The sequence below is a fragment of the Heterocephalus glaber genome, unplaced genomic scaffold (assembly GCF_053883595.1).
Source record: "Heterocephalus glaber isolate CG9 unplaced genomic scaffold, H.glaber_assembly_v1.0 deba00001068, whole genome shotgun sequence".
Taxonomy (NCBI): Eukaryota; Metazoa; Chordata; class Mammalia; order Rodentia; family Bathyergidae; genus Heterocephalus; species Heterocephalus glaber.
The window spans coordinates 912,229-934,933 of NW_028258188.1; the positions used below are offsets into that span (position 1 = coordinate 912,229).

The following is a 22,705-nucleotide window of genomic DNA, read 5'->3' on the forward strand; positions in this document are numbered from 1 at the left end:
CCAATTTCTGGCTAACCTTCTAATTTGGAGATCAGGTTCTACTCTTAAAAACAAAAAGGCCTTCCAGAAATATATTAGCTCAGTTTATAAGCAGAGGCCGATGCATAGTGACTAAGGGGAAAATGTAGGTGATATCAAAATGTTATAATACCAAGCCTATCCTTCCCTTGGGGGAGCAAGTCCACAAGTCACAGAAAAACATTTTTCATTTTAGAAAAGATTGGAAGAAAGTCCTTGCCAAAAGCCAATTGTTTAAATTTTCAATTTGAATTTTAAGCAGGATTATATATGTCCAAGACAATCAAGCTCTTTTTAGCTAATACGTAGGATTGCTGTGTCCACAACAGTTTGGAGCAAACAGAAGTGAAACTATTAAACAGCATCTTCCACTGTGGTACCTTATCATTTCTTTTTTTTTTTTCTTTTTTTTTCCGGTGCTGGGGATTGAACTCAGGACCTTGCCCTTTCGGGGCCGGCGCAGTGTCACTGAGCTAAATCCCCGCCCTATTATTTCTATTTTTATTTTAATATTTTCCAAAGCTTCATCATGAAAATATGTGTGAAGTACCCATGCTAGGCATAATACAAGTTCAAAGAGAAAGACACTGTGCTTCGTGGTGGGTCTACTACACAATTGAACCAGACATATGAAAGAAATCTCAAGGTTAGAGCATTCCCAAGTTGCCATCCTGCCCCTAAGTGTCCCAGGGGAGGTACATTAAGAAGCAAATGGTTTTCACCTATCACACTTCCAATGCTTGCACCTTCTTTATGTATTAAAAGGAGAGGAGTAATGAAAATGTTTAAAAGTGTAGTGATGTCAGGTGTGGTGGTGCATGGCTATAATCCCAGCACTCGGGAGGCTGAGGCAGGAAGATCACCTTGAGTTTGAGGCCAGCCTGAACTACATACCAAGATCCTGTCTCAAAAGAAAAATTGTATTAGTCTTCTTGCTTGGATAAGTTTTAATTAAGGTCTTGGGTGCTGAAAGACATTCACTTTGTTTTTAGAACAGTTTTCCACCCCATTTTTTTTTACAGGACTAAATTTATGTATGAGAGTATGTATTGGCATAGGAGCCTATTTTATCAATAAAGATGAATGGTTAAAACTGGAAAAAAAATTGTAGTGATAGAGGCACAACTTCATATCACTGAATTGTAGTCTTAAATGGGGGAATTGTACAGTATATGACATACCTCATTAAAGTTGTTTAAAAGGGGGGATGCTCTTACTTGGATTGCCCTTATTAGTCAAAGCTGTTTTAAGCCCTCAAGGTACAGGCTATCCAGCTAAAAGTGCACTGGTTTGGCAATGATGCCTCGGTGCATAGTCCCATCTCTTCCACATCTTTCCCTCATTCCTTCCCTAATCTGTCTTTCTGTTATTTCCCCAATCTCTTTTCCTGTTGTTCTTTCACTCTAAATTAGGCCTTAGGTCTCTCAGTTGTTAGAACCATGATGTGTCCCAACTGGTAGACCTTAGGATTGAATGGCTTGCTGACCCTCAGCAACTTTCTCTCCATGACTTTAGGCAAGTCCTGTCCTGACTCCACTGGGTAGTCCAGTCTGCACATTCAGTGGGTGGACTACAAGATCCTTTCCAGCTCTCACATTCTATGTGAAAAATCCAAATAATGAGCACCTAATTGGCCAATAGCATGCAAAGTCTCTGCTATTTCTGCAAACAGACATATTTGTTTTATTCATTTATTAATACCCACCATGATGCAATCCTCCAAAGAACTACATTTCATGTATTCATAAAATGATCAACATGGAGTCCTTAGTTTTAAAAACTAGCACTTTATCAAAGAAAATTCAGAGCCTAATGTGGAATTCTTGATAGTCCCTTTAAACAAGTCTCTAAAGGTTCATTTTCAAATTTAAAAAAAAAGCTATTACATGTTGGGGCTCTTCTGTATTTAATAAACCCAAGAAAGAAATAAGATTGGGATGTCACTATCTTAACAACGTGATTCAACTAAATTCCAAGAGAAAGTAGACCTTGTATAGCAAATGATAGACTGACACAACACAGCACCTCAACCCACAATATAAACTCTCAAAACTATGCTCAGAGAGCAATAAACATGGCAGGAATCCCTTTAACCTGGACAACTTACAGTTTTTTATGCAAACCAGTTGCATTCCCCCAACAGAAGTCACAGAATTATGTAGCCACCAATTTCCAGCATACCACTACCAGACAAATTCAGAGTATTGCTTCCATGTGCCCAGCATCAGAGAACAAAACCGAAAGAAACACCAATTTCTCCTACACACACACACACACAAATATGCAAGAGAAACCACTTCCTCTGCAGAACCTCCACTGTCTAAGTTGTGGGGACACAATGGATAAATATCAGTTGCTAATAAACATCCAACAGCCCTCTATTGAGAAGTAAACAGCAGACGCAGAAATCATAAAAACAATAACCCTAAGGTGCATTCCTTGTCAGTAATCAGAATGCCAAACATGGAGAGAAATGACTCAAAAGTGTCCATCTGCATCCTTCTTTCCCACTACCTCAGACCAACAAGCTCTCCTGTTAGTTACCTCCCTACTTTTCTGTCCTCCATCAAAGCAGTCTCAAGCCAAAGTTGGCAGGCCCTCTCTTCTTTCCCTCCGCGCTCTGAGAACCCAGGACAAGCACAGGGCAGGGTGGCCAAGAGGACAAAAGTGGGTGCTTTTGGGTTCTCTTCCCTGCTCCTCTCCGAATTAGAGCACCTGCCAGGGACAGTCCCTTCCTCCACCTTAGTAACTAACCACAAGGCCTAGGCGTCCAGTGAGCATAGGCACAGCGGCCCTAAGGGACAAAGGCTAAGCTTAAAGGGCGGGGAGAACAAAAGGGAAGAGGCACAAAAATACCAAGCCAATGTGGGTGTTCCTCGAGGTTAGGGGGAGACAGGCTTCGGGGGACAGAAAATTCCCCATATTCCCCTGGGAAAGGGATCTGGGTGCCACCGAGGGCGCAGCAGCTGGCAGGAAGGTGAACGGGGCCAGGACTGTGGCTCTAGAGCGCGAAGGGGTCACAATTTATGGGTGGGAAGTATTGGCAAAGAGGTCAAGCCCGGACAGGGCCCAGTGGAAGGGGCAGCCTGGTGCAGCGATGGCTGGAGCTCGTTCTGGATCCCCTGAGCTCGGAAGAAAAGAAGAGAGGGCCTGCCACCCTTGGCTTGAGACTTCTTTTGATGGAGGACAGAAGTGTAGGGAGGTAACTCACAGGAGAGCTTGTTGGTCTGAGGTAATGGGAAAGAAGGATGCAAGTGACCTAGATCAGAAGGGGCTGGGGACACGCGGCGAAAGCTCTCGGGGGAGAGGGCAGAGTTGGAGGCACAGTGTTGGAAGAGTCTGAGAACAGAGCTTTGGAGAAAGGCTGGGGAGACTGTAAGGGAGCCTGACCCCGTCCGCCCCACCTCACCTGGCGCCGAGTCGGAGTCCGGATCTAATGCAGAGAAAGCGCCAGCTCCAGCCAGTCCCTCCGTCCCGCGCGGGATACCACGGACACAAAGCGGGGCGCGCGGGAGGAGGGGAGGCGGGGAGAAGGGAGCAGAAGGGGGAGGGGAGTGAAGGGTAGGGAAGAGGAGGAGACGCCCGAGGCGCGCGATGGGGGAGAAAGGAGGGGCTCCCACCGCCCTCCGCCTCTGTCAGGGGGCGGGGTGAGCGGCAGGAGGCCGCGCTCCACCGGCCATTGGCCACTCCGTCGGCCTGCAGGCTGCCGCGCGCTTTCTCGCAGCTCACCTCGGCACCTGGCCTTTGGCTGGCGGCAGCCAATCAAACACCTTCATTTACATACCCGGGCCCCGCCCACTAGCCCGGGCCCGGGGACTGCTAGCTGAGAACACAAAGAAGGCCCCCAGTAGGAGAGGGTCCACTCCCCCATCGTCTACTCCAAAGGCACAGTATCACCTTTTCGTGCGTTCCTGGGTCTCTCACAGTCATGTTGATCAGGGGAAGAAAATGAGAATCAAGTGGGTTTGGCCCAAGATCTCTTAAGAAGTCGAATCTCTTCCCCCCTGATATCCTTCTAACTGAGAAATGCTCTCCAGTTCCAGGGCACAGAGTTCCTGGTCTTCCCCTCCAAGCCTTCAGTCTTCCCTCTCCTTTTTCCAGTCACCCTAATCTCCATGCTTCTTCCCGTGTAGGCTGCTGCCCACTACTGTTCTTCTGCTCCACTGCAACTCTCATCAGCAAGCTCTGAGCACAGCCCTCCTAGGTGCTCCCAAGTCATCAAACCAACCTGGGTCCGCCAGCAAAAGGAAAGAGTAAGAGGTTACTGTACTAGAGTAGTAAGGACCTGGTCAAGTGGCTTCGTTACCTATGATGGGGAAAAGCCAATTCTCAGTATAAACCGAATTTCCGCCACCATCATTTCTTCCCACCTTCCTTTCACCTACCTTCAGGTCTGTACTGAGCCACAATGGTGACTGACTGGCCAGCCCGTTTCAGAGCAGCTGCAGCCTGCTCATGAGTTGCATTCCTCAGGTTCACCCCATTCACCTGTCCAGAGAGAGGAGTTATGAGCCACCCCCAAAGCAAGAAAGAGAGTCCTCTGTCCTAACAAGAAAGGGAGATGGGTAGCCCATCTCTTAGCATTTTAAATGTCTTTCCAAAAATTCCATCCTTGCCCCCAAAATGAGACCTAAAGGATATGACATGTTTAATGTAATAATTATCTCTGTGGAAGTTAAATGCCAGTCAGGGTTAATATCCAAGAAACAACTGGGTGTGGTGGCACAGGCCTGTAATCCCAGCACTTGGGAAGCTGAGGCAGGGGGATCACATGTTCAAGTCATTCCTGGGCATGCTCTCAAATTTCAAAAAAAAATTTTAAGGGTGAGAATGTAGCTCAGTGGTAGAGTAACCCTGGGTTCCATCCCCAGTATCCTCCCCAAACCCAAGGGACATTTCCTCCTCAAAAATGAGTCTGGTTTCCTATCTCTCACTGAGGATATTTATAAAGACAATATACATTTTCTCCAGTTCTTAGCCTTCCCTCATCTGAAGAAGCATTCTTTGGAGGAAGCAAGGTCTTCCCTCCTCCCTTTAGACTGGCACAGCTCTCATCCTCCCACCTCGCCTTTGTCTCACCGATAAGATCCGGTCTCCCCTGCGCAGCTCCCCACTCAGGTCAGCTGGGCCTCCTGCCAGGATGAAGGAGACAAAAATGCCTTCTCCATCCTCTCCTCCTACGATGTTGAAGCCCAGGCCTGTGGAGCCTTTGTGCAGGATGATCTTTCGGGGCTCTCTGATGGAAAATGAGTGGAAATATGTCAGGGGAGGTCAGGACAAGGGGATATAGGAACTATTGCCCCTGTGAGGTCCAGCCTGGAACAAAGACCTATACTTGCTGTAGGCAGTAAGAACTTGTGTCCCTATGTATGATAGCCTGTTCCTTCTTTCTTCTCCTGAAACCTTCTTGGCTACTGTTTTCTGTCGGGTGCCAAGTTTCAGTTCCTCTTCTCTCCTTCCTGAGGCCTCCTAGTCAACTTCCCAATGGACAGCCTACTACTCTCTCAAGTCAACACACCTCTATCCTGAACTCTAGAGCCCAAATCTCAGAGCCCACTCACTGATCCTCTTCCTTCCCCAGGCTCCTATCCTGTCAACCAGTGTGATAGGCCCTGAACCTGGGTTGGGTGCACAACACACTTATTTTTCACCTGCTCCTCTGCAGTCTCAAAATTCCACCCACCAACTATGACCCTTCTTACCTTCCCCAACAACATACATACTCAATAGTTACCACTAGGTACACCCCTGCTAGGTGAGGTGGGAGACAGAGAAGACAAAAATCCCCTGTCTCCAAAAGGCACTTGGGGCTGAACTCAAGAGAGGAGATAAGAATAGAAAAATCCAACTAAAACCAACCACATCCGAGGAACCTCTCTCTAGATGGTCACAGAATCACCAAGTGAGAGCAAACAGCCCCACATGTACGTCCATACAACCGACTCCCAGCGCACTGTCCCACTGCCTTCACTTTTACAAGCATCTTTCCAGGAGGAGCCCCAAGCCAGACTCTTCCTCCTTCAGTCCCAGTCTCGGGTGCAAGGGAGGCTCCCTCCCCAGTCCTGGATGCTCTGGCTCCTCCACTCCTACCTGGCATCCCCTCCAGGCCGCAAGGAACGAAGAGGCCAGGCCCACCTCTGCGAAGCCCTCCTCCAGGCCGAGGCCGAGCCCAGGCCCAGGGCCATGCCAGAGCCTGAGAATTTGGGAGCCCTCTCCATGGCTCCTCTGGTTCAAACTTGTCGCCTACCCTTCCGGATCCACCGCAGCCGGCCCAGCAACCTACTAGGCCCCACCCCGCAAACCTATCCCCCAAATCCCGGCCTGCCCGACCAGTTCGCCTGTAGGCGCCTCCGCCGCCACCGCCACAGTGGGGCGGGGCCATTCCCCGAGAGGCCATCCAGCTGGCCAGCCTGTCAGAATCCTGCCGTGGCCATCGGCTGAACTCTTTTATTCAATCATTTGGAATGGCTGTAGCTCTGCCAGGGCGGGAAACTCTGCGGCTTCGACCTCCTCAGACCCCTTATTGCTCCTCCCCACCCCTTAGCTCGGTACTCCCTCTGACTGTAGAACCTTTCCTTGCAACCTTCTCTACTCCCTCTAGAGCCCCAAGAGCTGAGAGTGCCCCCACCCACACACCTCACAGCGGGGAGTGATCAAGGCCTCATCCTCTCCTTGGCTGTACTACAAGGTCTGTCACCATCCAAAATTGGATTCCTCTCCTCCCCCCCTCCCTCGGTTGAATGAGTGGGGCTGGGGCGAGGGTCTCACCTGGTGAAGTCCTCCTCAGCCAGCATGTGCCTGGGAATAGGAGAGTAGCGGGTGGGGGGCGCCTGAGGAGGAGCAGGGTAGCTGACCTTGCTCTCCACCGCCCCAAGATAACCCAGGCTGGAATTATGGCTTATGTGGTTGTCAGCCAAGGCAGTAAAAGCTGGGATCAAGAAAAGGAGAGGAAAGTTCAGAAACATTTCAGGAAGGTACCCCTGGCAAGGGAGCCCAGCCCCCTCCAAGGGCCGCTCCACCCACACTACACCTCAGGTGCAAAAGAGACTCTGGGCAGGGGTGCTGATTCCTCAGGCTGCCCCTCTCACTCTGTACACCCCCCTCTCCTCTTCTACAGTCCCTTTCTAAATCCTGGGCTCACTCCTGTGACTCTTAGAAAGAACTGAAGTCAAAGTAGTCTACAAAGAAAGGTATGACTAGAGGTATGACTAATAATAATCCCTCACATCTCTGGTGCCCTAATACAGTTTCCCAAGGGCTTTCTCATTCATGATCTCATTTGATCCTTGCACCAGTCCTATGAGGAAGGCAGCACATATATCATTAGCTCCTTTTTGCCAAAGAGGAAACTAAAGACAGGTAAAATGGAATTGTCCAAGGTCATTCAGCTCCAAAGGACATAGCTGGGTCTGGACTTGGTTCTTTTGAGTGCTATCCTGCACTTGCTCTCTCTTAACAAGGGCACATTTTCTTTTCCCCAAACCAGAGACAGGGCTACAGGCCAGGGCAAGGGTCAGTGGATACGTACTGCTGGCGTAGTCCGGGGGAGCGTACATGTCATTGAGATGGAGACTGCCTGGCTTGGCCACCTTCAGATAGACCATATCAGATGTGTTCTTCAATGAGGCCACAGCTTCCTCATGCCTCACATCCTGCAGATTTGTGTTGTTCACCTAGAAGAGGAAAGGCCTCAGGCTGGAACTTGGGAGAAGGGAAGGCTTTGCCTGGAACCCCTGAGGGGTGCCCTTTCAGTGAAAGTCAACAGTGTGCTAACAGACGTCCAAGCACAGTGTTGTGAGGACACAAGACAGCCAGAAGGTAGGGGTAGGGTGGGAGGGAGCCCCTGCACAAACAAAGCTGAGGTTTTGGTATCTGGATAAACACAACTCAAATGATGTTCTTGAAATTCCCCCAAGATACCTTGTCCCTGAGTGAGGTTTAGGTAGAGTGAGAGGGTGCTGGAGCTCCTCCTACCCACCCTACCATTTGGGAATCCCCATAAATGCTGTCTCACCGCCAGCAACCGGTCCCCAATCTGTAGGCGTCCATCCTTCTGAGCAGCTCCCCCCTCAATGATCTTCGTGATGTAGATGCTATTGTCTCCTGGGATGTGCTGGTTGCCAATGCCTCCAGCAATGCTGAAACCCAGGCCTGGGCGACAGCCAGCAGAGAATGAAAGAGGGCCACGAGAAGTAAGAGTGTTCGGTCAGTCCCAAAGCCAACTCTACTCCCCCAGCCAACCCACCAGCCCCCCAGAACCTTCCCCCCAGAAATCCCAAACATTAAGCTGCTGTTCCAAGGTCAGTAAGGGTGAGGCCTTAAGTCAAAAAAGAAGGCTCTATGAGTAAGAACTGGGGGAGTCATGCTAGAAATAAGGCCATTCCCCATGGAGCCACCCAGAACCTGGGGCCACAGGCTCTGGCTAGAGCACAGGAACGTGGAGACACACACCTTTGGGCCCTTTGAGCAGGTTGACCTCCATGATGGTCTCAGGTGGAGGCTGTCGCCTCCGAACCACCAACCTCACCACAGGCCCTGCCTCCTTCAGTGCCTCCACAGCCCGGCTGTGCACCACCTCCGACACGTCCACCTCATTCACCCGAAGCACACAGTCATTCACCCTGTGGGGGAAGCCGGAGAGGCATGACACTGTGCCACTGCCCCTTTGCCCCCTCTCCCAAATCCAGCCCTCCTGTCCCCTTCCTTCCTTCTCCCTCCTCTCCCCCCCCCCCATCTCAGATTTCCTGGATGGATCATCCTGCTAGCCCAACTCTCCTCCCCTCATCTCCATCCTGCCCCTGCCACCCACAACCCTGCTTCCAGGCTATCTTACCCCAGCCTCCCATCCATGGCAGCTGCTCCACCAGGGATGATCTTGGTAATAAAAATGCCAGGGTCATCAGGAACATGGGGGTTGTCAATGCCACCTGCAATACTGAAGCCCAGGCCAGAGTTGCCCTGCAGAAGAGGATGGAAGGGCACAGTCTGTACACTCTGAGAACACAAAGCAGGATTTTGGACACCCCATTTCCCTCTCTGTCCCAGAGCAGGTTCTCAAGGTCTCATGGTAGGCTGGGACACATTCATCAGAAACCTGGCAGGCAGCTTCCCTGCCTGTGCTGACCATTCTGGCAGAGAGGCCTTAGCAAACCCATCCCCTCCTCAAGTCCCCAGGCCTCAGCCAGCAAGGTCAATTAATATTTGTTAGTGAGTTGATTGATTGATGCAGCACTGCAGCTTCTGAGGGCTGCTGTTTCCCCATCCTCTCCATGTAAGTTCCCCCAGGAGTCTTGAAATCACTGTTCAGGGCCCTCCCCTCTCCTGGCTCCCACCCTCTCCTCCCTTTTTGAGCCCTCCCCACTGGCAGACTCACCCGCTCCAGTACTATCTCCTCATATTTGAACATGCCATCGCTGCCATTCACCTAGGGGAAAACACAGGCACTTCCCTCAGTGTCTCCCACCCTTTCAGCTATCTGCTCCCAGTCAGCCTGCCCCTGCCCCGCTCCCACAGAGAGCCTGAGTATACCCTAGGGTACCTCTAAGCCACAGATGTGGACCGACTGACCCCAAGGGGGCTACTCCCCTCCCTTTGCTTCCAACCACAGCAAGCCAAACCCAGCTGCTCATTTAGCCCAGATCAGTCATCTGAGCCTGAGCCAGCCAGTGGCGCACTCACCGAGAGGCTGGACTCCAGGGCCTCGGGGTTCACTAGGAGGGGCGCAGAGCTGGCCTAAGGGGGATGGCAGAGATGGAGCATGGCGGGTATGCCGCACCACACCCAGCATCCATGGGGCACCCAGAGGCCTGGTCAGGGAACCCCTCCCCTTCTGAACCACATCTTTCCCTGACTCAGAGATCATAAATTCCCACCACATCAGAGCCAGAAGGAAATCATACACCATCTTATCCAACCCTGCTCATATGACAAATGGTGACAATGAGGCCCAGAGAAGGCATGAGACATGCCTAAGGACATACTGGCAGTTAGTGGCACAGCATGGATCTCAAGGTGCTCTTTGGATTCAATCAAGTTGTCAAGACCCTGATGTTTTAGCCACTTATCCCATTCCCCCATCAGGACTCATGGGAGAAAGGAAAGTTGTCCCCTTCTGAGTACATCATGAGCCCTCAATCTACACCTCCTTCAATGCCTCCAGGAGCCTAATTCCTCAAATGAACAGAAGGAGTCAAAACTGTAAGCCATTTTCTCCCAAGGGACTTTTGATCCTGAACCCTTTGTGTGTCCCCAGCAGAGAGGGCTAGGGTAGAATCTGACCAGGAGTCAGAGGCCAAGCCAGGGGCAGGATAGGAGCAAGGTGAACAAGACTCCCAACAAGGGAGAAACTGATAACACCTAGATAGATTAGTAGCAGAGTCCACACTCTTCAACATGCAGTCTCCATGGGAAGAGGCAACAGAAGAGGTTGAAAACAGGGTTAGTCAAGCATAGGGGTTGGAAACATAGGGGTAGCTTTTGAGACAGGATGTAATTATGGTCATTTTTCAAGTGGAAATCTGATTCTTTTTTTTTTTTTTTTGGTACCGGGGATCAAACTTGGGTCCTTGCGCTTGCGTAGCAGGCAGCAAAACCACTGAGTTAAATCCCCGGCCTGATTCTTGATCGACAGATAGCACCTGCTCACTGGTTCCCATTCTCATCTCCAAGAATGGAGGAACCCTCTTGCCTCTCTGCCCAGGTATCCTAATACCTCCCCCATCTTTCTCTGGCCATGCTGTCCCTTTCCTGACCCCTGGCCTCAGAAGAAGAGACCTGGAAGCCCAGGGTATGGGCTCCTCCACACACCCAGCTCTGCTTCCCCCTCCCACCTCCACTCCACAAAGCTATGGCTTTAAGAAGCAGAGAGGAGAGGGAAAGAGGGCTAGCTAGTCATGCCTTCCCCATTTATGGGTTTGGCCTCTAGGACTTCATGCCCTGCATCTCTGGGAGTTGGTGGGAGGACTCCAGATGCAGCCTTACCCTGGTCCCTGATCCCAGAAGGAAGAACTGATGGCTCGTCAGAGACCCAAAACCAATAGAGCTGCCTCAAGTGCCATGCAACAGACATACAGGCAAAAGGACACCCATGAGACTCTTGTATGCATCTGGTGTGCCGTGTGTGCCCACATGTGACAAGCCATGCCTCAAGCCCAGTTTGAATGGTACCCAGAGACTCCCAGCTCCCAGTGATCGATCCTCCAGGTCCCACCCCACCCCCACTCAGGGACTTTGTCCCTAGGGCCAGGAGCCACCCAGGGATAAGACCTGGCAAAGAAACCTTAGCTAACTGGCCCAGCCTTGAGATTGGCACCTGTCTCCCAGCTGAGCAGGACAAGTATGAGAGGGTATTTGCAAAGGACAGAGGGCCAAAGGACAGAGGGGGAAAGGGGAAAAGGAGACTCACTGGAGATGGCAAAGGGCCAAGACAAGGAACACAGGAAGCAGTAAGTATGGACAGACAGAAGACCAAACCCGAGGCCCCCGCCCTCAGAAGTCCCCACCTTTGCTTCTAAGCAAGAACACATCCTATCCCCAGAGGAGGACAGAGGCAGCTGTTCTGATCACCAGCTTGGGGCAGTCCATACCTGCCCTTGACAGTAAAGCCTCCTTCTCTCTCCCCAACCTGGGGGCTGTAGAGCCAAATATCAGACAGGCCCTCCACCATGCGTGCCAGGGACCTGGCTCTGCCTGCCCAGCCTCCATTTTGCTGCTTCTCCCACAGATGCTCCTTCCATTTTCTAAGCTGGCAGTTTAGGCTGAGAGTGGAAGCCGGAGTTGTGCCTAGCACCCAGGGGATCCCAAGCTCTGCCAAGTCAGGGCTGAAGGGCTATGCTTTCCCACATCTAAAGGTACCCAAGGCGGACATGCTCCACCAAGGCCAGTCCTTGCACCAGGGCCAGTCCTTGCACCAGGGCAGCTGCCCCTTTCCTAGCTCCAGGCACCATGCCTGCTCTAGAGTGAAGAAGCTTGCTTCACCACCCCCCCTCGACCCCAGCACACACACTTCAGAGCTGCTTGGACAAAGAGTCCGTCCTTGGCAGCCTCTCAGCCTTGCTTGGGACATGTCTCTTGCCTCCTCCTCCCTCTTCACTCCCTTGCCTGTCAAGCGCCTCTCACCAGGGACAACACACACACACACAGACACACACATACACAGAGGCACATGCATACACACTCTTACAGCCACATGCTCAAACATATACATGCAACCACACGCAAAGAGAAAAGCAAATATAGCTATCCTTACAGTCTCATCTAGAGACACCTCCACATTGAGAGACATTCCCATACATCCATGTGCACATTCACACACAAAGGGATTGGGACGGAGAGGGACTCATGGCATGGAGGGAAGAAGCTCGGCAAGCTGGGCACATGGGTTCCTTTACATAGATTCATGGGAGCATGGGAGCTCCATTGCCTTCCTCCACACATCCCAACACACACACACACACACACACACACGCACGCACACATACACTCCCCCTACACAGAGCACCATGCCCCCTCCTCCTCTCCTGTGGAGACACACACCACACACAACCCCCGCAGAACCTCCCACCCCCTGCCAGACAGAGACACTGCCACCACCCCTCATTGAGACTAACCCAATTCCCCCACATAAGAAAATGTGCCCCTCCACCAGGCCTTCATCCCGACACTCAAGGCTCCTCCCAACCCCCCCAAATGGAGACCCCCCCCAAACAGACACACAGGGAGCCCACCTCTCTTTGCCTAACTGCAATGCTAGGGTTCGGGTCCATAAGCTTAAAGCCCTCGGCAATCCCTGCTGCACCCCAGGCCTGTAGGCTCCCGCTCCCCAACCCTCCTGGGTTGACCCACCATCCCCCTCCTGCTGGTCCATACCTGCTCATACCAGTCCCGGTTGGTACAGGTGCACTCAGGCCACCAGCTGGGGCCACTGCCGTTGAGTTTGGGGGTGCTCTTGCATGGGGCTGGCTTAGGGGGCACTGGCCCCACATCCCGGCTGGTAGGGATGAGCTTGGCCTTGGTGCGAGGGGTGGGGGTGGCCCCTGCCTGCGAGGGCAGAGTCTGCGAGCTGTAGCCCCCATAACCAGAACTGGCCCCGTTGCCCCCACCTGGCCCATAGGGGTCAGGCACCTGCCCCCATTCACCGTAGCCTGGAGGCTCAAGATGCCGCAGGGCGGCCAGGCGGGTCACCTCATAGCACTCAGGGCACTTACAGCAGTGCTGGTGCTTGTGCATGGCACTGCCCCCGGCGGCTCGGACCCCCCAGCCCACGCCAGTTTCCACGCCGCCGCTGCCGCCGCCGCCGCCGCCGCCGCCACCGCCACCGCCGGGCTCCCGGGCACACTCACACTGCTCGGACCAGGAGGGGGGGGGCACCCGTGGGGGCGCCCGGGCGGAGCGGGGCCTGGGGCCGGGCGGGCGTCCCGGGGCTTCTGCCCCCACGCTGCCCCGCACCCACGGCTCCCCCTCTAGCACTGGCGGCTCCGTGTCGCCCGTCGTAGCTCCTGGGCCGAAGCCCAGCGGCAAAGAAGAAATGGGAGCCCAGGCAGAGGCTGGGTGCAGCGAGGACCGCTTCTGCTCTGGTCCCCAGGATGGCTCTGAGTGGAGTCAAGAGCATCTCTCCCCGGCTCCCTTCTCAGTTGATTCCAGCCAATCAGCGCGCAGAGTCAGGCAGCGGCAGCGGCAGGAATGCTAAACAGCGGCTTCTTAAAGGAACAGAAGCAGCGGCGCCCCCAGGAGCAGCCCCAGCTTCCCGGATCTCTGGGGCACTGCCAACCCTAGGGTGGGGTGAGGGGCTTGGATCGCTGGAGAGCTCAAGCTCACTATGTTGTACCCCTATATCCCCAATTTCAGTCCGTCCCCAGCCCTGCCCCACCCCACTTCCAAGAGAGAGTTGCAGAAAGATGCTCAATGGGTCCCCAGGTTTGCTCTGAGCTAGGGCCACCAGAAGTGGAGACTCCAGGCAACCGATCAAAGAGCGTCTGAACAGGGTGAGGAAGGTGCTCTCTCCTACAAGGGACCAAGGAAGAGGGCAGCATATGAGGCCTGCTCTCCTGTCAATGCCTTCTCCTCCAGACTATTGTTCTCTCATCCTCTAGACCCCTGAAAGGGCTGTGACCTCACACTTGACCTCCTTACATCACCAGCGAGGGAACTCAAACCCTAGAGTAGGCAGTAGCAGAAAACTGTAAGCCCTTATCCCTGACCCACACTCCTATCCTAGTTATGATGGGGGAGGGAGCTTCAGGATGCTAAGAGAAAAGGGTTCAGGACAAGAGAAGGGATAAGAAGAGACCTGAAGTGAAAGAAGCCATTCTGTGCGTGTGGAAAAGATCTTGGGAATAACTATCCACGGTTATCTCCTTAGCCTCTAGCGGCTCCAACTGTTGGGGGAGGGAGGGAAAGATGACAAGCCAGAAGGCTCTTTTTGTTCCTTTGGTTTTGCCTTTAGCTACCAATTATTGAGTCTTTACAAAGTCTTAAGTGCTTCACATGCAAACAAAAACTCAACCAAGATAGTAACATTATTATTAGAATTTTACTAATGAGAAATTGAGACTCAGAAGTATTGACATGAGGGCTGGGGATTTAGTTCAGTGGCACCATGCCTGCCTTGCAAGTGCAAGGTCCTGAGTTTGATACCCAGTACAAAAAAAAAAAAAAGAACAAGTGTTAACACAGCTAAGTTACACAGCTGAAAGTGGCAGAACCAGGATGCAATTCCTGGCCATTTGACTCCAAAGTCTATCCTCTGATCCGCCCCAATACAAGAGGTCCATTTAAGTTCTCCTGCAGACCTTAGATCTGAGTTCAATTTGACAAACATTCATTGAATACCTACTCTGTACCAGACCTTGACATAGATGCTAAGGATAGAAATTCATCTTTAATTCAACAAATATTCATAGCAGACACTGTTGCAGGATTTGTGGATACAGCAGCCAACAGAACAAATTCCTATCCTTGGGGAACTTACATTTTAGTGAGGGGAGACAGACAAAAACAATAAATAAGTAATAAGTAAGCACAATAAATAAGTGAATTATACAGTACATGTGAGGATAGGTGCTATGGGTAAAAGAACAAGTAGATCATGGTAAGACAGATTGAGAATGCTAAATGCTAGGGGAGGACACTGGTTTGGGATTTTTTTTCTTCAAGTTTTTTATTCCTATCTTTTAATATGAAAATTTTCAAACATACAGACAAATTGAAAGAATTTTACAGTGAACACTCAATTACTCACCAACTGGATTCTCATGAACATTTAACCATATTTACACATATCTATAACACATATCTATCCTGTTTTAAAAATGAAAATTTATCAATATACAAAAATGTTGAAAGAATAGTACAGTGAGCACCAGTATGTATTCCTCATCAACCAACCAGTGGTAGGTGATGTTCTGCTGTATTTTCTCTATTCATCTCTATAGTCACACTTTTCTTCTGACCTATTTGAATGTAAGTTTCAATGTGCATCACCTCTAAATACTCCAGTGTGCATCTCTTGGTAATAGACATTCTCCCACATAACCACAATATTATTATGACACTTAAGAAAAATAATAATACTCTCATATCATCTAAGGCTCAGTCTATATTTGGAATTTTAGCCAAATTTTCCCTTTTTTCAGTAGTGGAGATTCAACCCAGGGCCTTGTTCATGCAAGGCAAGTGCTCTACCACTGAGCTACATCCCCAGAATTGCTCAGGCTGGCCTCAAACTTGTAATCTTCTAACCTCATGGGCAGTTGGAACTATAGGCATGCACATTGTGTCTGGCAAATTTGCCTTTCATATTTTAAAAACAGAAGAAGGGAGGTCTTTTTTATGTACTCATATTTTTACTTTTTCATTTTGTGGTATTGGGGATTGAATCCAGGGCCTTCCCACTGAGACACATCCCCACCCACCCCCTTTAAAAAAGATTTTTGTTTTGGGGTAGGGTCTTGCTAAGTCACTAAGTTGCCCAGGCTGGGCTTGAACTTGCCATCCTCCTGTCTCAGCCTTTCAGAGTTCTGGGATGACAGGTGTGCACCACCTTGCCTAGCTTCATTTATTTTTTCCTTCTTTCCTGAGATTCCACAATTTCTTCTATGATTTTCTTTCTGTTTTGAGAAGTTCTTTAGGGATTCTTGTAGAATGGGTCTGCTGGCACAAATTCTCTTAGTTGTTGTTGTTGGGGGATTTTGTTGGTTTTTTTTTTTTTTTTAGAATGTCTTGATTCCCCTCTTATTTCTGAAGGACACTTTTACCAGATGTAGTGTTCAGGATTGACAGTTCTTTTCTTTAAGTACTTGAAATATGTTGTGCCATTTGTTTCTGGTGTCCAGGGGTTTTGATGAGAAATACACTGACATTGGTCTTGTTTTTCTCCTATAGGTAAGGTATTTTTATTTCTCTTGATGCTTTCAACTTTTCTTTATCTTTAGTTTTCAGGAATTTGATTATGATATGTCTTGGTGTGAATTTCTTTGAATATATTGTTTGAGGTTTGGCCACTTTCTTAAATCTGTATTTTGCTAAATTTGTGAAAATTTCAAAAATTTTCAGTGAAGGTAGACCTCACTGAAAAGTTGATATTTGAGCAAAGACTTTAGGGGAGGTGAGAAAGTGAATCACTCAGAAAAGTAAATCTAGCAAAGGAACAACCAGTGCAAAAGTCCTAGGTAAGAGTTTATGTGGCTTGTTCAAGGAACAGCCTTTCTTTCTTTTTGTTTGTTTGCTTTTTTTTTTTTTTTTTTGGAGACAGGTTCTCACTATGTAGTTCAGGCTGGTCTTGAACTCACTATGTAGCCCAGGCTGGCCTTGAACTCATGGTAATCCTCTTGCCTCAGCCTCCCAAGTTCTGAGATTACAGGCTTGCACCACTACACCTGGCTCAATCATTATTTCTTGAGTATATTTTTTCAGCCTCATTGTCTATCTCTTCTTCTGGATCTCTAATAACATAAATGTTAGTTCTTTTATTATAGTAGTCTCACATAACCCTGAGGATCAGTTTCTTTTTTTGTGGGCATGTGTTTGCTCATTACTATTCACATTGAGTATTTTTAATGCTCTATGTTCAAGTTTGCTGACTCTTTCCTCTGTCCTCTCCATCCTTCTGTTGAGCCCATCCACTGAGTTTTTTAGTTTGGTTATTGTAGTTTTCTGTTCTTAAATTTCTATGTGATTTTTCATTATATCTCCTATTTTCTTACCAAAACTTTCTAATTTTTTATTTGTTTCAAACTTGTTTATAACTACTCATCAAAACTTTTTATGTTGGCCACTTTTGACCTTGTCAAATAATTGAAACTTCTATCACTATGTTGGGATCTGTTGATCAATTCTCATTTAACTTGAGGGTCTCCTACTTCTTGATATTATGAGTGACTTTCTATTGCATCCTCAGAATTTTTGTTCTGAGACTCTGGATTTTATTTACATCTTTTGGTTTTGGTAGGCTTCTTTGATACCATTGCCATCAGAGGAAGGGGCTACTGCCTGATTACTGCCAGATAACGGTTAAAGTTCAAGTTCCTCCACTGGAATCAGTAGATATACCAGGGCTACTCTTTATTGCTAAGCAAGGATGGAGATTCTAGTTCCTTAGCAGGCCTTCACTATGCCTTCCTGGCTGGGAGGGGTTGAAGCGCCTCTTTGCTGTTCTTTAGACAGCATGCACTGACACCACAGACAGGAGGTAGAAGATATGTTGGGAAGAGGAAGAAGGGGAGAGCAGAGGCCTCATTAATGCTTTCTTGTACTGAAACTGACTCTCTACTATGCTTCCTTTATCACTCTGCTACCACCCAAGGGAGGCCTTGCTACCCTCTGGGGATGGAAGTCTGGGTTCTCTAGTTAGCCTTCTCTCACACCACCCCAGAGAGAGTGGGGGAGCCCAGACAGCATGAAAGTCTACATTCTCCACTTGGCCTTTATTGGCTTGAGTGAAGCTACAGTTTTTATGTGATGTTTGGTTGCACTGGTTATTGTCTATGACTTTTCTGTCTGGCTACGCTGGTCTTTTGGCCTGAGAGAAAAGCTTTTATTAGAGCTTTTTATCCATCTATTTGAGGTGCCATTTCCAAGATGGTAGTTTCTCCAGCACCCAGTCTGAGATATACAATGCAACAAGAAAATCTAAAGAACTCGTCACCATAAGTTCAGGTCACTGAGGTTTCAAGTCAGTCTGCCTTTTTGTCCTTTCAGAGTCTTATGATTGTTTTATATACAATGTCAAGGTTTTACTGTACTTAGTGTGAAGAATAGGGAAAAGTTTGTCTATTCTGGTGGGATCCAGAACTGAAAGTCCCCCATCTTTAAAAAAAATTAACTATGTTGAGTTTTTGAAGAGTACTAATCAGTTGTCTTGTAGAATATCCTACATTCTGGATTTGTCTGTTTTTTCCCTCATGGTGTCATTTATCTTGGTCTTCTATACCCAGTATTTACTATAACCTGGAAGTTAGAATAGAAGAAATCTTAAATAGGTTGGGCAGGGTAGACCTCACTGAAAAGTTGATATATGAGCAAAGACTTTAGGGGAGGTGAGAAAGTGAATCACTCAGAAAAGTAAATCTAGCAAAGGAACAACCAGTGCAAAGGTCCTAGGTAAGAGTTTATGTGGCTTGTTCAAGGAACAGAAAGAAAGACCAAGTGGCTGAAACAGGGTAAGGAAGTGGAAGAGTACCAAGAGATAAATTAGGAATTTAATAAGGAACAGATTGCATAGGGCCCTGTAGACAACTGTAAGGATTGTGGCTTTGTTTTCAGAGAGTTAGGGAGCCATTGGAGGGTTTTGTACAGAGAACTACGATGATATGGCTTGATTTTAGCAAGATTGGTCTGGTTTCTTTATGGACAACAGGCCACAGGGGACAAGGGTGAAGCAGCAAGATTAGTCAGGAGTAATCAAACTAAAGGGGGGTTGTGGCTTGGACTACGGTGGTAAGACTGGAGGTAATAAGTGGCAGAATTCTGAGTATATTTTGAAGATATAGCTGACAGGATTTGCTGGTGGGTTGGATATAGGTAAAATGCCAAGAAAAAAATTGCCAGAGCAACTGGGAAAGTAAAATTGCTCTTGATGGGGATGAAGGTGACTTTAGAAAGGATCATTATGATGGAAAATGCCAGTTCAGAATTGAACATATTGAATTAGAGAGGCCTATTAGACATCCAAGTGGAGATGAACTTACAAGCCTTGTTGCCAAGGTTCTCAAAGTTTGAGAAATAGAAATATGGAAGCAGATTATTCCAATACTTGTGAAAAGGGCTGTTTCAGAGGAGTGCACAGAAAAGCATGTTCTCAACATTTCTCGGGTAGGGGAGGACTTAAAGAAGTTTCATTAAGGAGATGACATCTTTAGTTCAGTGCTGGGAAGAGACTAAATATCATTAGGTAAAGACAGAAGTGTCATGATTTCTATATTCTTAGATCCTAGCACACAGCAGTTGCTCAGATCCAACTCAGTCACCAATTGTGTGGCCTTGGATATTATTTAACTTCTCTGAGACTCAATTTTTTAATCTGTGAAATGGAAAATCAAAGCATTTTTGTGATGATTAAATGTATAACACTTAACACACCACCTGATACAGTGAATTAGTGTAACTTGAATTAGTGTAACTTACTATTGAATAAATAAATACTTTTTTTTTTTTTTTTTTTTTTAGTACTGGGGATTGAACTTGGGACCTTCTGCTTGTGAGGCAGGCACGGCACCACCCCGACCCAATAAATACATTCTTTAATGACCAAGTGTAGGCTAGACTGGTAAGCAGTCTTTACATCTCAGCAGTCTTTTACATGCTCAGCAGTTTGCTGGACTCCTTTCTACATCTTAAAGAGTGGCTCGGGAAAAAGCTCCCTATATTTTAGGTCTTCTGAACTACTCTGATTGAGGAATAAACATTGCTAAGACTGGTGTGAATGGAGAAGGCCTAATTGTCCTTACAAGCTTGTCCTGCCCCATCCCCTTTGACTTCTTCCTATCTTTCCTTTCTCCTTACACTCTTTTCATTTTTTGATGAATACAAATAAGATCTCTTCAGATTTATAGTGAGCTTCTCCCATGCACAGGCTCTCTGACACTCAGAATAGACCAGGCTGACAAGCCTGGGAGAAGATCAGCTACACTGAAACACTTTGACACTTAAGGAAAGGGCCTCCCAGGGTGCTAGCCCAAGGCCCCAGGGAGACAGACGCCCCCTATCGGCCGAAAGCAGCCCCACGCCCCTGCAGGAGGCCGTGGTTGCTAGGCGACCGGGCCAGTGCTGAGACTGAGGCTATGGAGGTGTTCCGGGAAGGGATTTTCGGGGAGAGAAACCTTTTCTCTCTTCTTCCACCGCCTCTCCCGCCCTTCAGCAAATAGAGGGGCTGGGGCGGCGCTGCTGGCTGCTGTCTCATAATCTGAGCTCATTCTTAAAAATAGAGCTTCATCAAGTGACCTCAGTCTTTGTGTGTGGACAAACGAGCATCCTCACCCCAAATGTGGTTTCATCTGGACCTGAGACCTAGATCATTCAAGGCAAAGCTTTCTGATTCACAAAGGGTGGACAATGAGCATTGCTATGGGTGAGCATCTGTAGTCAAGGGGAATTCTAGCAAATTGGGAGAGGGTGGCAATAATTTTGGTGAATAGTCCAGTAAGGTATCAAGATTTCCCTGATCATTCCCAATGTATGTATGCATTTGGGAAACTCCTACTTTAGCCCATTAAAGTAGAATGGCCCCCAGGAATGACAGGATGTAAATGATCATCCATACCTTAGTGGGGCAAGTTTCTTGATGGCTTTCCTGAATTAGGTTTCTCTATGGAGAAGGGAGAGATCATGAGGTTGGTAGACCCCTGTGAATAGGGGCAGAGCCCAGAAAGAGGGAAAGAAATAAAAGAATGGAAGGTAGTAAACGGAATTCGGCAGCTTCCTAGTTTTATGTCTGGTTTGGGGATCCCAGCTTTGGTACTGGAGAGAGAACTTGGGACCTTGTGCTTGCAAGGCACTCGGCGGCACCACTGAGCTAAATCCCAGGCCCTGAAACACCATCTCTTTATGAGAGTCATTGGGTACCAGAAATCCACAGCTTTTCCTTCCAGCTACCTAGCATTCTGGCCCAGGAATAGCACAGCAGGCCAAGGCCTTAACCACAATAACTTCTCCATCAAGATTTGCCTCTTCCCTTGAAGTTAGTACAACAGAAGCTTCATTGTGGCAGAGTCCCAAGCCATGGCAAGTTTAGGGGAGAGCTGTGCCCAGGAATGTCCTTGTGGGCTTTCCCTCAAGAGTTCCAAGGTAGCAATACCAGGCTGAGGTTACTGGCAACCAGAGAACATCTGGCCCAGCCATTGCCTCAGTCCACAGCATCTCCACAAAAGTAGGATGGCAAGAGGAAGGATCTTTGTTCCCCTTGTTTCCAAATTGAACTGGGTCGGGGCTGTGCCTCCGCTCTATTAATATCCCCCTAGCCCAGCCTGCTAGCCCCAAACCAGGATGCCAGGAGTTGTGACTCACCAGCTAAAAATAACGAATAATTGCAGTGAACCCCAATGAGCAGCTCCCCCTGGCCCTCCTCCCGCAAGGCCTCACAGAGGTTAAGTGCAGTATAGCTGCCCAGTCCTCCTGGGAAGAGAGAAAGGATTTTCCATGACAGGCCTAGGGCTCAGTTCCCAAGGCTAGGGGCTAGAAGCAATGGCTGGGACTAGGCGCTGGCATTCTGGTGGGGAGTCTGGAAGCTAAGATTAGAGGACTGCAGCTGAGAGCCTGGGAGCTGGAAGGTTGAGGCTGTGGGGGTGGAGAAGCTGGAGATGGACTGGTTTGTGTTCAGAAGGGGAGGGGAGGGATGAGAAGGCGATAGTGCTGCTAGCCTGGGGAACGGACGGGGGACAGAAAGAAGGGATAAGGGTGGTGGTACATGCTAAGAGGTGACAGGCCGGCAGCACCTGACAGGCTGGGGATTCCAGAGCTGAGGTCAGTAGTCAGCCTGACTGAGGGGCGAGTTCAGGAACAGCGAAAAGTAAGGAAATACGGCTTGAAAAGCAGTGTGTGAAGGAGACCTGCCCGGTGGAAGGCTACGTGGACACCCAAGACCTGGACCGGGGCAGCAACCGCGGCACCGGCTGCCTGTGAGCCTCCAGCTTCCCCGCGTGCCCCGACCCCCGCACCAACTGTAGGCCAGGTATGTTGCTGTGGACGGCTGCCTAAGTATGTATGTGCATGAGAGTGTTATGTGCATGTGTGTGAAATGAGGGGGAGGGGCGTCGAGAACGAAAGGGGACCGGAAATGCCCAGAGGTATACTGGGAATTGTAGTTCCCGTGGCGACCCTACAACCCGGGGCTAGTGTCCTGTCCAGAGGTCCCAGTTTGTTTGTTTGTTTGGTACCAGGGATCGAACTCAGGACCTTGCGCTTGCGAGGCAGGCTTCGGAACCACTTGAGCTAAATCCCCGGCCCAGGTCCCAGTTCGGCAAGGGAACAGGAATCGCGAATCGAGTCTCCTGACTGATCAGCCCCTGAATTCGACTGGACTTAGGGGAACCAAGGGGAATGTCAGTGTAATGGAGGACTGTAGGGTCAGCCACAGGGCCCTCTCCTCGTTTTTGCCTGAGCTTCCTTTCCCCCTTTCTACAGTTTCCCCATCCTATGCCAGCTCCGCACTGGCCACTTCAACTACTTAGGCCAGGGACACACAAGCAGCAAATAC

The 22,705-nt window shown here is 49.1% G+C and overlaps 1 protein-coding gene across 8 annotated transcripts in view; it reads right to left on the reverse strand.

The window, feature by feature from the left end:
• The window catches only part of Dlg3 (discs large MAGUK scaffold protein 3), a 63,702-nt gene extending 50,392 nt beyond the window's left edge, over nucleotides 1-13,310 (reverse strand). For 3 of the 8 annotated variants that reach the window (XM_004872620.3, XM_004872618.3, XM_004872617.3), the window contains exons 1-10: nucleotides 12,886-13,310; nucleotides 9,697-9,750; nucleotides 9,392-9,442; nucleotides 8,852-8,976; nucleotides 8,470-8,639; nucleotides 8,033-8,169; nucleotides 7,547-7,691; nucleotides 6,787-6,946; nucleotides 5,098-5,254; nucleotides 4,404-4,506 (exon numbers count right to left, since the gene is read on the reverse strand). In XM_004872620.3, coding sequence (XP_004872677.1) covers nucleotides 4,404-4,506; nucleotides 5,098-5,254; nucleotides 6,787-6,946; nucleotides 7,547-7,691; nucleotides 8,033-8,169; nucleotides 8,470-8,639; nucleotides 8,852-8,976; nucleotides 9,392-9,442; nucleotides 9,697-9,750; nucleotides 12,886-13,245 — 1,462 coding nt within the window. In that variant the 5' untranslated portion in view covers nucleotides 13,246-13,310. Of the gene's footprint in view, nucleotides 1-3,427; nucleotides 3,637-4,403; nucleotides 4,507-5,097; nucleotides 5,255-6,108; nucleotides 6,312-6,786; nucleotides 6,947-7,546; nucleotides 7,692-8,032; nucleotides 8,170-8,469; nucleotides 8,640-8,851; nucleotides 8,977-9,391; nucleotides 9,443-9,696; nucleotides 9,751-12,885 lie in introns of those variants that run through there. The other 5 variants (XM_004872621.3, XM_087209877.1, XM_004872619.3 and 2 more) reach the window with 3 other exon arrangements.
• Between the last annotated feature and the right edge of the window lie 9,395 nt (nucleotides 13,311-22,705).